Consider the following 12,388-nt stretch of genomic DNA (forward strand, 5'->3'; position numbering starts at 1 on the left):
ACAGCAGTGGGGCCAGAGGGAAGTGGCTCATCGCCCTGCTGCTAAGACGGAGCTGACCAGGGGACAGACGCGAAGCGGAGGAGGGTGTGCAGAGCAGGAGAGCTGAGAGGGGTCGTGCCGGGGAGTTCAGAGCTGGGACGGGCGGCGGCGGAGTTGGGAGAAAGCACGCATGTGGTCTGCTCCGGCACGGGTCCCCAAGCACGGAGAAGGGAAAATCAAGGCCCCACAGGCCGGCTTGAATCACATGACCGGCTCAGCCCAGACGGCAATACCGCCTTGCCAGAGGGCCTGCTGTTCCCCCTACAGGGAGTGGAGTAGTCTCGGATCAGACAGACAGACGGCACCACCATGCAGAAAACATCCGGTTTATTAGGATTAGCTGTGGTGTACATGGTTCCTTTGATAGTTCTGAGCTGATCACGAGTCCCCAGTAACGGTACACAGGTAGGGATGCGGCTGAACACAGACAGTAACTGGTAAACTGCTTAGAAAATCACGGGGACCCCAATGGGTTATGTTAGCGATTTGTGAAAGAAAGAAAACGTAGCGTGGGACCTTGCCACGGGTGCGGAGCAGAGCAGGCGGGTTTTTGTGGCCTCCTTCAGTGCTCTCACTGCGAGCCCCCATGCCCCCCAGAAGCTGGATGGGAGGGCCGGAGACCATCCACCCCCCTCCCTGCCAAGGAGCAGCGTCCCCCTCTTCCTGCTTACAGGTGGCATCTCTTCCCAGAAAGACTGTCAGCCATGAAGCCCATTTCCATACGGACCGGCGTGACCTCCGAGTTACAGGGGGAAGGTGCTGCATCCACGACAGAGCTGGGGCCTAGTGTCCCGACAGGTCGTCCCATCGCATCTCCGGAATCCATCTTCCCACCTGCTCGAGGCCGGGACACGTGTGACCCAGCTTCCTTCCCTTCCAGACCCAGCTCTTCGTCGTGGCGAAGGCAGGACTTGGAAGTTCCGAATGTCAGCATGGAGCATGGAGCCGTCAACACTGAGCACGAACTCAGTTCAAGACTCACACAGCTGTCCCAGGACAGGCGGGCACGTGGCACTGGCGTGGCCCCGCGTGGGACTCCAGACACAGCTGGTGTCCAGCTCCCACCCCTGCTCCTATTCAGCAGGTGGGGTGGCCTGTCAATGTCCCCGTCCCCTCCTAGATTGGGAGACACTCCTGCTTCCAAATAATTCTTTGTTCTAATATAGGTGAGTCTTTAACCAGATATGCAAATGTGACTGATTTAGAGCTTTCGTATAATCTCTGTTAGAGCTTTCATATAAATAAACTCATGCATCCAAAAGATTCCCGGTCAAACCACGTGCCTGATATTTAATTTGGGAAATAGCCTGGCCGGCACACACTTCTCGGAGAGGCCGTGGGGATGGGAGGGCGTGGGGACTTTGTGTGACCCGCGCTATCACAGCTCCGGGCAAGAATTCCAGATCTGGGTTCAGGGGCGTCTCAAGGCTTGGGGGTCTGCGGGGGGAGTTTCTGCTTCTCCGCTGAGCAGCAGAAACACTCACCAGTGGCCCAGCTTGAACAGGCCAGGGCTGACCTTCTCTCTCAGTGCATTTTTTACATTTTTCTCCTCCGAAGAGAAGCCAGAGAAGGAAGACAGGGCAATGAAAGCCTCCCTCCATGGGAACGTGGGCCCTGCCCGTGCCCTTCCCCCACCGGAGGGGCAGGAGAGCACAAACCCCGGCCCCCGGGCGAGCATGACTTTCAGCTGGGGGTCGGGGTCTGCCCACCGGAGGAGGGTGCCCCGCTCTTGGCTACGCCGTGGTGGGGTCAGGGCCCCCGGAAGGAGAGCGCGAGGGATGCCCCGCTCCGGACACCCAGACCAAGCCTCAGAAGAACAGGGGGTGAAAGGCAGCGGTTCCCACTGCCGAAGGAAGAGGGGTGGGAGCCCCAACTCCCAGTCTCCAAAGTCAGAGGGCCTGGCAGGGGAGCAGCCGCCTCGTCTGGGGCCTTGGGGCTCCCGGATTGCACCCTGCGGCCGAGTGGGTGCCCCCCAACGGTTCCACCCCCACCCGGGGTCCTGGTTGACGAAGAGCCTCATGAGGTAACAGCAGTCCCGCTTGAAAGTGAAAGTACTCTGCAGTGGGCGGTGATCCCCGTTTATTGCTGGCGCTGAGTGAGGGCCACGGGCGGGCCTTTGGGGGTCGGCACCTGAGAAGGGCAGGTCAGGCGCTGCTGGGCCCTCTGCTGGGAAAGGTCGCCCGGGGCCAGCCTCGCTGTGGCCTCTGGGGCCTGCAGTCCTGGGCAGGGCCACCGAGTCGGGACTCTCTCGCTCTGCCACCAGAGGTGGCTGTGCCGCCAGCACCGAGGCTCCCAGGGCGGCTGTGGGTCCGGACCAGGGATGGGCCCGTAACCGCCCACTGCTGGCGCTCCAGGGCCCCGCTTTCCGGGGGTTGCACCTTAGCGCCTTAACCAGGGCCCTCCCGCCAGCCTGTCCCCCTCCTGTGCGGGGGCATCAGGCTCCCATAGCTTCAAGCCCCCCTCGGTCCCACCCACCCACCCACCCACCCACCCAAAGAGTCTCTGCTTTAGAATATACAGTATATATTAGATGCTTCATCTTGAATACACTCCCTCTCTGAGTGTCAGGTCAAATTAGTCACGTGAGGGAAGGCGGGCCCCCGAATATGTAAAGCACTCAGCGGGTGCCCGCCAGGCTCCCTGGCAGGAAGGAGGGGATTCCTGACCACGTTCTCTTTCCAGGGCAAGCCTCCTCCCATCCCAAAGCCCAGCTCCAGGCTGATGAGGAGCTGACATGGGTCATGGGTGACTCCTCATGTCAAGGAAGTCCTGGGCATTGTCTGGGCCTCGGGGGGCACGTGAGACTGCCCAGGGGAGGTGACGCCTGCCACCTTGTCCCACGGCCAGAGAAAGGCCACAGAGCGAGGCCAGCTGGGGAGGGTCTTGGGGTGGGGGCTGGAGGGGAGGGCAGGAGGGGAGACTCCTCTGATTATTGCGGTCAGGTGTCCGGGGAAACACCAGGGATTCCTGGGAACCTTGTGGGGGCTGGGAGAGGCAGGGCAGAGGCTCCGCTTGGTTTTAAGGACATTTGAGCACATTCTCTCCCTGGGAAACTTGCCTGTGGCCCTTCTCTGTGCATGAAGTGTCTATCCCTTAATGTAGATCCAGTGACAGCCTGATATATGACAAGGATGTCTTGTTTTAAAGTAAATTGTGCCAGGGATCCCTCCGATTTGTGATCCCCACCCCTGCCCCCTGCAAGCCACATCTGACAAGCCAGCTTCTGCCCTTCCTCTGCCCACTTCCCCGACCCACCGGCTGTGGGCAGGTCACGCAGCCAGTTCGCTCAGAGCGGGGACCGCTTTCCCGCGGCTGCTGTCCTTTGGGAGACCCACATGTTTATTTCGTGGAAGACGGAGTTGGTTACTTCTGGAAGCTCTTTGTGGAGAACGTGGTAGGCACCTTCGTAAATCTGCAATTGGGAGAGACAGGAAGTCAAGGCCACAGGAAGGGACAGGTACAGGCAGGGAGGAGCCAGCGGGTGCTCCGGGCTCTCTCCCCATGCGCTGAGGACTCCCCTCTTTATGCTGTTGTTGTCTTTCGATCAGAGGACAGCTCAAATAAATTAAAATGTCCCAACGTGTTCTAGGGGCGCCTGGGTGGCTCCGTTGGTTGAGCGTCCGACTTCGACTTAGGTCATGATCTCGTGGTTCGTGGGTTCAAGCCCCGCGTCGGGCTCTGTGCTGACAGCACAGAGCCTGGAGCCCATTTCAGATTCTGTGTCTCCCTCTCTCTCTGTACCCCTCCCCCCTCACATTCGGTCTCTCTCTCTCCTTCAAAAATAAAAAACATTAAAAAAAATTAAAAAAAATAAAATGTCCCAACATGTTCTAGCATGCCTTTCCTTACGCACACCCTCCCTTGACTCTACTTCTCTCTCTAGCTATGGACCCGTCTGGGCCTCCATCTCGAAAGGGTGAGTTCCACTCACTGTCTACACATCCTTGCCTTCTGTCTGGTGCTCAGCGTATTCCAACCTGACTTTCACTCCCACCAGCCCTCAGCGTGTGTTCTTGGCACCCCCTCCCATGACCTTCCCCTCACAGTAGCCAGGAAACGCTTTTTGCTCTCGTGTGATCTGACTTCTCAGCTCATTCAAAAGTTGACCAGTGTGAACTCTCTAGAAACACTCTCCTCTTGTGGTTTGCACGGCTTTCCGCCCTCACGGTCTTCTTCCTGTCTTGCCACCAGCCCCTTCTCAGTCTAGGCTGTACCCACGGCCCTGCTGACCTTTGCATGCTAGCAGGGCCCATGGGCGTGGCCGTAGGTCTCCTTGTCCTTCCCTGGAGTAACCCTGTCCGGTCTCGTGGTTTTAAAACCACTCCTGTGCTGGTGACTCAGGAATTAAATCTCCAGCCAGATCTCTCTCTGAACTCTAGATGCGTATATCTGACTGCCTATTTGTAGGACTGCCAATAGGCATCTCCAAATTTCTTTTTTTTTTTTTTTTTCAACCGTGGTAAAAAAAAAAACAAAAAAGATCACATAAAATTTACCACCTTCATCATTTTTAAGTGTACAGCTCAGGAGTGTTAAGTATTTTCACACGGTTGTGCAACAGATCTCTAGAACTTTTTCACCTTGCGAAACTGAAACTCCTGTTAAATTCCCTCTCCTCCTTCCCCCGGCTCTGGGCAACCACCATTCTACTTTCTATTTCTACGGTTTTTGACTCCTTTAGATGCTTCACGCAAGTGGAATCATACGGTGTTTCTGCTTCTGCAATTGGCTAATTTCACTGAGCATAATGTCCCCAAGGTTCATCATGTTGTAGCATGAGTCAGAACTGCCTTCCTTTTTAAGGCTGAATTATATTCCATCACTGGTCTAGACCACATTTGATGTATCCACTCATCCATCGATGGACGTCTGGGTTGCTTCTACTGCTTGGCTGTGGTGAAGAATGCCCCCATGAGCACGGGTGGTGAGCACCTTTTGGAGACCCTGCTTTCCTTTCTTTTTCCGAATTTCTAACGGGACCCTCTAACAGGTGGCTCAAAATGGAATTCTGGATATTCCCCACACCTCTGTCCCAGTGTCTCACAACTGGGAGCCGCGTCTCCTCCCTGGTGCAAGCCCACAGCCCAGGGCTTGCCCTGCTCCCTCCCAGCCTGTCTCTGGCCTCCAGTCTTGCCTCCACGTGGCAGCTGTGAGGACTCCTGGAGAACTGAAATGAGCACATGTCACTCTCCAGCTCCAGATGCTCAGGTGAATCTTCATGCAACCCAGAGAAAAAGTCCCGACTCTGGGCACGCGGGCCACCACTCCCTTGCTCGGCTCACACCGCCCCCTGCTGGCTGCTTGCACACAGCCTGACCTTTCCAACCTGGGGTCTTGGTGTGCTGTCCCTCGTTCTAGAACATTCTTCCACCACTCTCCCTGTGCGCCCCATCTGAAGCAGGGGCTTCACCGTCCCTCTGGTCGGCCAGCCCACCCCTGGCACCGACCCCCTGCATCATCATCCTGGTCGCGTTTCTGCTTAGCGCTCACCTGGCTAGGACGGGGGCCACATGGGAGTCGGACTCTGCCTGTCTGGACCCCGGGCCTGGCACAGAGTAGGTGCCCAATGAGTATGTGAATTAAAGAAGACACGGATGAGAGGGGGGTGAATGCATAACTGGTCTTCTTGGGGCTGGGGTGTGCCACACGGGAGGCTCCCACCCAGGCTGCCAGGTCCACCGGAGTTTTCATGCCCTCTGGCACTAACACAGCCAGCTTTCCTCTCCCCGCTCTCCTTCTTGGTCTTCATCCACAAGTCTGCATCTGGTGTTTGGTGTGGGCCGGGGTCTGCTCTTCGTACTGCTGCAAGGGGAGCACTTGATGGTTGGCAGGGATGGAAGCGTCTTTGTTAGCGAGGTGTGGGGTGGAGAGCGGCAGGGGCTCTGTCAGAGGACCTGAGTTCGAATTCCGACTCCGCCACTCAGTAGGTGTAGACTCTGTGTGACTTTGCCTGCTCTCCTTACACTGAGCAAGAAATGGCCCTGGACGCAGGGCCCCTGCACTCGATTGCTCAGGCTGTGGTGGCACGGTCAAGGACACGTCTGTTGGGGAATGCGCTGCACCCTAGGGGTGTGTCTGCCTAACCAGCCGCAGAGCGCCACCTTCAGGGTCAGCTGTCGCTTGATGGGTATACAGTAGGTGTTCCTCCACTTGGGGCTCTGCCCGGTTCCATCAGGCAAACAAAATGGGCCCCTCTCAACCCCACAACTACATCTGCCATCTTGAAAGTTGCTCTGAGTTAGTCCGTTGCGGTCTATCGGGTGTGATGTGCCACGTGGCTACACCACAGGTGCTGTCCCCTCTGCTCTTGAGGGTTCCCTTGCAGACCAGATCCCACCAGGCCCCCTGCACCTTTGCGCCCAGAGCCCCCGGGGGCGGCAGCCAGGCTGAGGCTGTTGCTGCTGGTGCGTAAGGCCAACACATAGGGAGGCCAGGCAGAACACACGCCCTTGGCCCTCGGTCGCGGCCAAGCCGAGGGCATTCTCTCGGGAGACCTCTTTCTGCTCCATGCCCGGTTGCGGTCCTCTTCTTGACTGCGACAACTCAGTGCTCTCTCCTTCTTCCTCTCAAGCTCGTTCATGTGAACAATCAGCTCATGGCTTGTGCACTTGCTCAGAATTAATAGATGCCTGGCATCCCTGGTACTTGTTCCCCCGGGGGGGCCCAAGGGACGCCACCTTCCCTCTGTCTTGGGGACGTGGGGGGCAGCTGCTCACCTTGAGTGTCTTGTCCTGGCTCTTGGAGGACTCCATGACCAGGTAGGCCCCTTTGCTGTCACAAAGGCGGTCGGCAGAGCCCTGGAGCAGCAGGAAGGGCAAGGTCAGCTTGGGGAGGGCCCGCTCCACCCGCGTGACGGCATTGAGCAGCTGGTTGCCGAAGCACACCTTCAGTCCCGCCCGGCAGATGAGGGGGTCTGCATTATAAATGTCGACCTGCAGGAGAGAGAGAGAGAGAGAGAGAGAGAGAGAGATCCATGAAATGTTGGGCAGGGGGCTTCCAGTCCAGAGGCCCGGACCTGTTTCCTGGGAGCTTTCCTCCTGCTCTGGCCTGAACGGCTGATTCAGGTCACGTCTGCTCCTCTGGGCTGTGGGTGCCGAGCGAGAGCCAGGAGCAGGGCCAGCCCTTCCAGAAGGCCGACCTGCACTACTTTTGGCACCCCTCCTTCCAGGCTCCGCTGCATGCCGCTCTCATACCCGTGCCCATGGACACTTTCAGGCATCGATTTGTCACCAAAAAGATGTAAGCAGCATCATATCGTTTGCTTTGATGATTTCAGTCAGGAGTAGCTCTGAAGAGGTTTTGGCGTTGATCTGCGTGGATTCTGTTTTCTCTAAGTCTGCCCACCTGGAATTCTGTCTGCCTGGTGGGCATGGGTGAGGAGCACACGCTGAGTGCGGGGGTAGGAGGGGCTCTGCTGGAAGGCCTGGGGCTGCTGCGAGGGGTGCCGAAGGCCCTTGGCAGGGCACTGCCCCCTCAACTTCGGGAGAAGCAAGGCCCGGGGCAGGTCTGGGCCGCAGAGGTTGCCCGCCACCCTGACAAGGAGCCTGTCACCACACCTGCACCCTCAGCCGTATCTGCCCCTTCACGGGATGTGCCTAGAGGCGGGTCTGACGTGGAGGTCCACCCAGGCGTTGGTGGGGCTGCCCTGGCACCCTGTCCTGCTCTCCCTACCTTCTGGCTGGACTCCTCTGCCTCTGAGGGTGCCTGCTCACTCTGGCCCGAGGTGGGGCATCTGCCCCACAGAATCTGGGTAACAAGTTTCTAGAACTCTCTGAGGCCCATATGGGAAGGTGTGAGACCACAACGCCCCTCCGCTCAGTTTCCTCATCCTTGCCAGTGGGTACTTAGCCAGTTGGAGAAGTGCCCTGTGGTGTCAGGACTGGGTGAGGGAGCAGAGAAGCCACAGGGATGAAGCTTCCGGGAAGAGATGCTCGTGAGGCCACCAGAGAATCCACTGAGCTCTGACTCTGACCCTCCAGGTGTGGGGGCTACATCTCCCCTTCTTCACCACCCCCTACAGGGCCTCCGCCAGAATCCTGGATCTGGGCCAAGAAGGGACAGGCTGTCTCGGGTCGCCCCTGCCATCCCTGGAGTGATCCCATGCTGGGGACCGAGCATGGCACACCAGACCATTTGTGAAAAGCCACGCGAGATGGATTAACCACTTCCTGCAGCTGAGCTGGTGTTGACTCCTGCAGGGCCAGGCCATCTGCTTGGGGGCTGAGAGGATGAGAGACTGGCCAGGACAGGGCACAGGCAGTTTCTGGCTTGACCGCATGGCCACAGCGGGAGAGCATTCGGGGTCTGCATGGAGGCGTGTTTGGGGAGAGGGCTGTGGGGCCCCCCAGAGAGGCCTGGGCTTAAAGTCTGTCGTAAACTGATGCCAACAAATACAAAGGCAACTGCAGCACCTCTGACCGGACACATACTTTGTGCTCAGCGTGGGGCCGGGGTATCACGAGCAGGATCTCGTTTGGAAAAAAGAAATGAGGGTAGCCAACATTCATTCCTGAACTCTGCTGCGAGTTTGGCCCTGAGCGTTCAACCCATTCAACCTTCATGACCTTCGTAAACACACTGCATGAGGAATGGCTCTCATTACCCCTGTTTTGCAGAGGAGGTGGCTGTCACGAGTTACCCAATTCCTGTTTTCTCCTATAGAGCCCTGGATGCGCAGTTTGGAACACTACCACCCAGAATAAAGACCACATTTCCCAGCCTCCCTTGTAACCGCATGGTCACGTGACCAGATTCTGTCCAATAGGGAGGGAGTGTGCGCTTTCTGGTCAAGGAAAGGCTTATCCTACCCTTGCCCCTCCCACCTGCCAGGGCAGACACGGGTGGAGTACAGAGACAGGTGACGCCACAGGGACAAGGGCTGCCCCTTGGAAACAGCGAGAAAAAATGGATGCCGTTAGCCCTGAGAAGTCACTGTGCAGGGAAACAAGCCTCTCTCCTGTTACACCCTGTTGTTGTGGTCTGGTCTGGGCAGGCTGGTGGGCCCCGGGTTGACAGCACTCCATTCCACGCTGCTAGGGCCCTGGTTGTGTCCTTGGGAGAGTACAGGGCCCGAGCCCGCTAGACCACCCCCCTCCTGAAGCGGCCTGACACTTTGCCCTGCTGACCCAGATCACCCTGGGCACGTGAAGGCCCTTGAGGAGTTTGCTCCTGGGTTTAATTGCTCTGACAATCAAGTGGCTTCCTGCTCTTGGCTCTTGGCTTCCTTTTTCCACGTCTGGATCACGTAGGCCCTGTTTACACAATGATCTATTACGGGTCTGGGGAAGGACATACCAGATGTGTTGGGGAAAGGGCAGGCCCTGGTATAAACCATGGCCAGGGTGGAAGGCGAGTGGCAGAGGGGAACTGGGACCAAGAAGGAAGAGGAGGGCCATGTGGAAAGCTGAGGCTCAGAGGGCCCAACCCTGCCTCCAAGTAACCATTCTGGCCCAGTCATGGCAGCCTTTGTTTTCTGAGAGCTTGAGATCTAAATCTGCCCAAAGTCCTCCTTTGGGGGTAGCAATGTGTCCTATCATCCCCAGGAAGGAATGGACAGGGCTCTCCCTCCTCGGCCGGGTCCGAGCCCGGAGCACAGGTCTGCAGAACTAGCCCGTTCAAAACCGGAGACCACAAGGTCAGTCCCAAAAGATGTATGATTCCATTTCCACGACGTTCTCGAAATGACAAAAATGAGAGAACGGATTAGTGGTTCGGGAGGGATGAGGTGGGAGGGAAGCGGACGTGGAGGGATTCTGGGGCTCGACTGTATCAGTGTCAGTATGCTGGTTGAGTTACTGTCCTACAGATTTGCAAGATGTCATCACTGGGGGAACTGAGGAAGGGTACATGGGATCCCTCTGTTTTATCCGTCACAAGTCTGTGTGAATCACAGTTATCTTCAAATAAAAAGTCTGATTAAAAACACATAACAAAGATCCAGTCTTTGGTACTATCTCTCACGCCCAGCTCCCTCCATTTGTTGGACCACAGCTGGTCCTGCCAGTGGAGGACGGTGTCCGCTGGGGACCTACCAGCCAGAAGCTGTGGATCTGAGTCCAAGTGACTGAATTTTTGTTGCAGATGACTGACTTCTGGGGACACCTCCACTCGCTGAGACTTGAAGTCCTTCTTCTTGGTTGGGGTAGTTGACTGACCAATATAAGAAAGACCAGAGGAGTGAGGGCCACTCAGCCCTGACGTCTCCTAGCTGTGTGACCTTGGGCGAGGCCCTTCTCCTTCCTGGGCTTCAGTCTCCCCACAGGGAGGACCTTGAAATTCCTTTTGGGTTGTAAGTTTCATAAGCTGTGAATATGTTCCTGGCCTCCTGTGTGTGTTTTAGCAATCGTCAAGTACTTCACGGTTTTCTGAGGCTCTCAGGGCCATCAGAAAGGTTGAACTGGACAGCCAGGAACATGCCAACTGGGGCTCCTGACTTCCGCACAAGGTCTCTCTGTGGGAAGAGACTTTGCCCCAGAGCACAGTAAATATAGCTGCAATCCACAGCTGGGAGTTTTCTTGAACCTTTGGTTGAGCAAAATCTAGGCCCCACCCCACCAGTCAAAGCTCTTGACCTATTTTTTTGAAAACCTGCTCTGTGATGGAATGCAAAATTACATTTTTAATTAGAATAATACTAAAAATAACTAACACACGGAGCCCTTAACTCTGTACCGGGTGCTACATGAAGTGCTTTACTTGTATTTGTTCATCGAAACTTCTCAGGAAACCTCTGTAGGGACTGGTATTATTCTTCTATCTGTGAGGAGCCTGAAGCTCAGAGAGGCTGTGTGACTCACCCAAAGTTACACAGTAATTAAGGGGCAGAGCCAGGATAAGAAGGTAGGCAGGTGGGCTCCACATTAGCATTCTGAACCACTCACCAGGCTATGCTACCTGTCTAGAGAAGAGAAAGGAAAGGTGGGTCTTGTGCACTTAGATGGCCAGGAGCTGTGGAGGTGGCCCTTCCAGAAAAGAAAGGGCTGGGTCCCTGGTGAGGACCAGAAACGTCTGGGCCTGACGGATAACGAGGTGATCCTTCGCGGACTGCCAAAGGGCAAGGGGGTGCCCTCTGGGCACAGACACACAGGTGACAGACAAATACAGCCCAGCAGGCCTGGCTTCCCCTCAGGTACCTACAGATGTGTCTACAGCTGGAGCTTTTTCACCCTCTTTCCCTCGAATCCCTTCCTTTTCCTCTGGAAGCCTCATGCTTCCACCTGAGCTTTAGCCCACCCATCCTGGGACTCCCACCTCCTTCCTCCATTCTTTAGGTCTCTGTTAATCCATCTATTTCCTTCACAGGAAAATCAGCTCACCTTCTCTGGCATACTGGAGAGAGAGTGCGTAGCAACTCTGCCCAAAGGATTGCTATGAAACTGTGGGGACCCTAAAACGAACCGGCAGGCCTTTGCAGAGACAATCTCTTCATTTCCCACCTTTGCCTTGAATGGCAGGAGAGGCAATTTGTTGTGGAGAGAGTTGGATGAGGGAAAATCCTGTCCTACGCATGTTGGCTTGCATCTCCTGTCTCAAGTGTTTTCCCAGCCGGATGCTCTTTGTCTCCTTGAGGGTCTGTTCCGCTTTTGGGCCTCAGGTCAGGCCTCACTCCATCAGGCTCCCCAGGCTCTCAAGCTAGGGGCCCTCTACCAGTCCCACGCGCACCGGGGTCTGCAGTCCGGTGTTCGTGCACCTGGCTCGGCAGTCAAGCATCAGCCCTTGGGGCCGGCCCTGGGAGGCCCTTGGTAGACACTGGATGGATGGATGGATGGATGGATGGATGGATGGATGGATGAGTGAGGCTTCCTCTAAGCCAGCCTGAGAAGCAGCACTCAGGCTCTGGGGGTCTGGTGCACACTGAGCGGCAGCTGGGAAACTCCGCAGCGGGCTCGCTGGCCCACAGCTGGCAGAGGGGCTGTTCACAGCTGGAACGACACCAGGCTCAGAGGCTTCATGTCACAAAGAAGGGCTGGGCACCGGAGAGGAGTGCCCCCTGCCCCCAACGAAGGCCAGCTCTCATGAGTGCCAGGTTCATGGGATATCCTCAGGGCGAACGAGAACTCAGCATAGGAATCGGCCTGAACCGAAGACATGGCCCGCTGAAAGCAGGCTTGCCTGGCGCGGCCAATGCAAGCTCCCCTCTCCGTGTGCCCTCTCTTGTTGAGCCTTGTCCAGCTGTCCCTGGGGCCAGGATGCCTGTAGAGTTTCTCCTCTCTTCCCACACTCAGCTCACTGCCCCTTGCTCCGGGAGGCCTCCCTCCCTGGGGGCACTGTGAGCCATCACTGTTCCTGTCCTTCCTCCGGGCAGGCATCCTCTGTACCTACAGCCTGGGGCTGCCCCTGACATTTCCAG

General features: G+C 56.8%; 1 protein-coding gene across 6 annotated transcripts in view; it reads right to left on the reverse strand.

Annotated features, from left to right (window-relative positions):
* Positions 1-349: 349 nt before the first annotated feature.
* Positions 350-12,388, reverse strand: part of MGLL (monoglyceride lipase) — a 252,960-nt gene continuing 240,921 nt past the window's right edge. For all 6 annotated transcript variants that reach the window (XM_086697289.1, XM_086697290.1, XM_086697286.1 and 3 more), the window contains 2 exons: positions 6,756-6,971; positions 350-3,451 (listed from right to left, as the gene is read on the reverse strand). In XM_086697289.1, the coding sequence (XP_086553415.1) occupies positions 3,326-3,451; positions 6,756-6,971 (342 nt within the window). In that variant the 3' untranslated portion in view covers positions 350-3,325. The remainder of the gene's footprint in view (positions 3,452-6,755; positions 6,972-12,388) is intronic.

Source organism: Puma concolor, chromosome A2 (assembly GCF_028749965.1).
Source record: "Puma concolor isolate L17-30 chromosome A2, mPumCon1.1.hap2, whole genome shotgun sequence".
Lineage (NCBI taxonomy): Eukaryota > Metazoa > Chordata > Mammalia > Carnivora > Felidae > Puma > Puma concolor.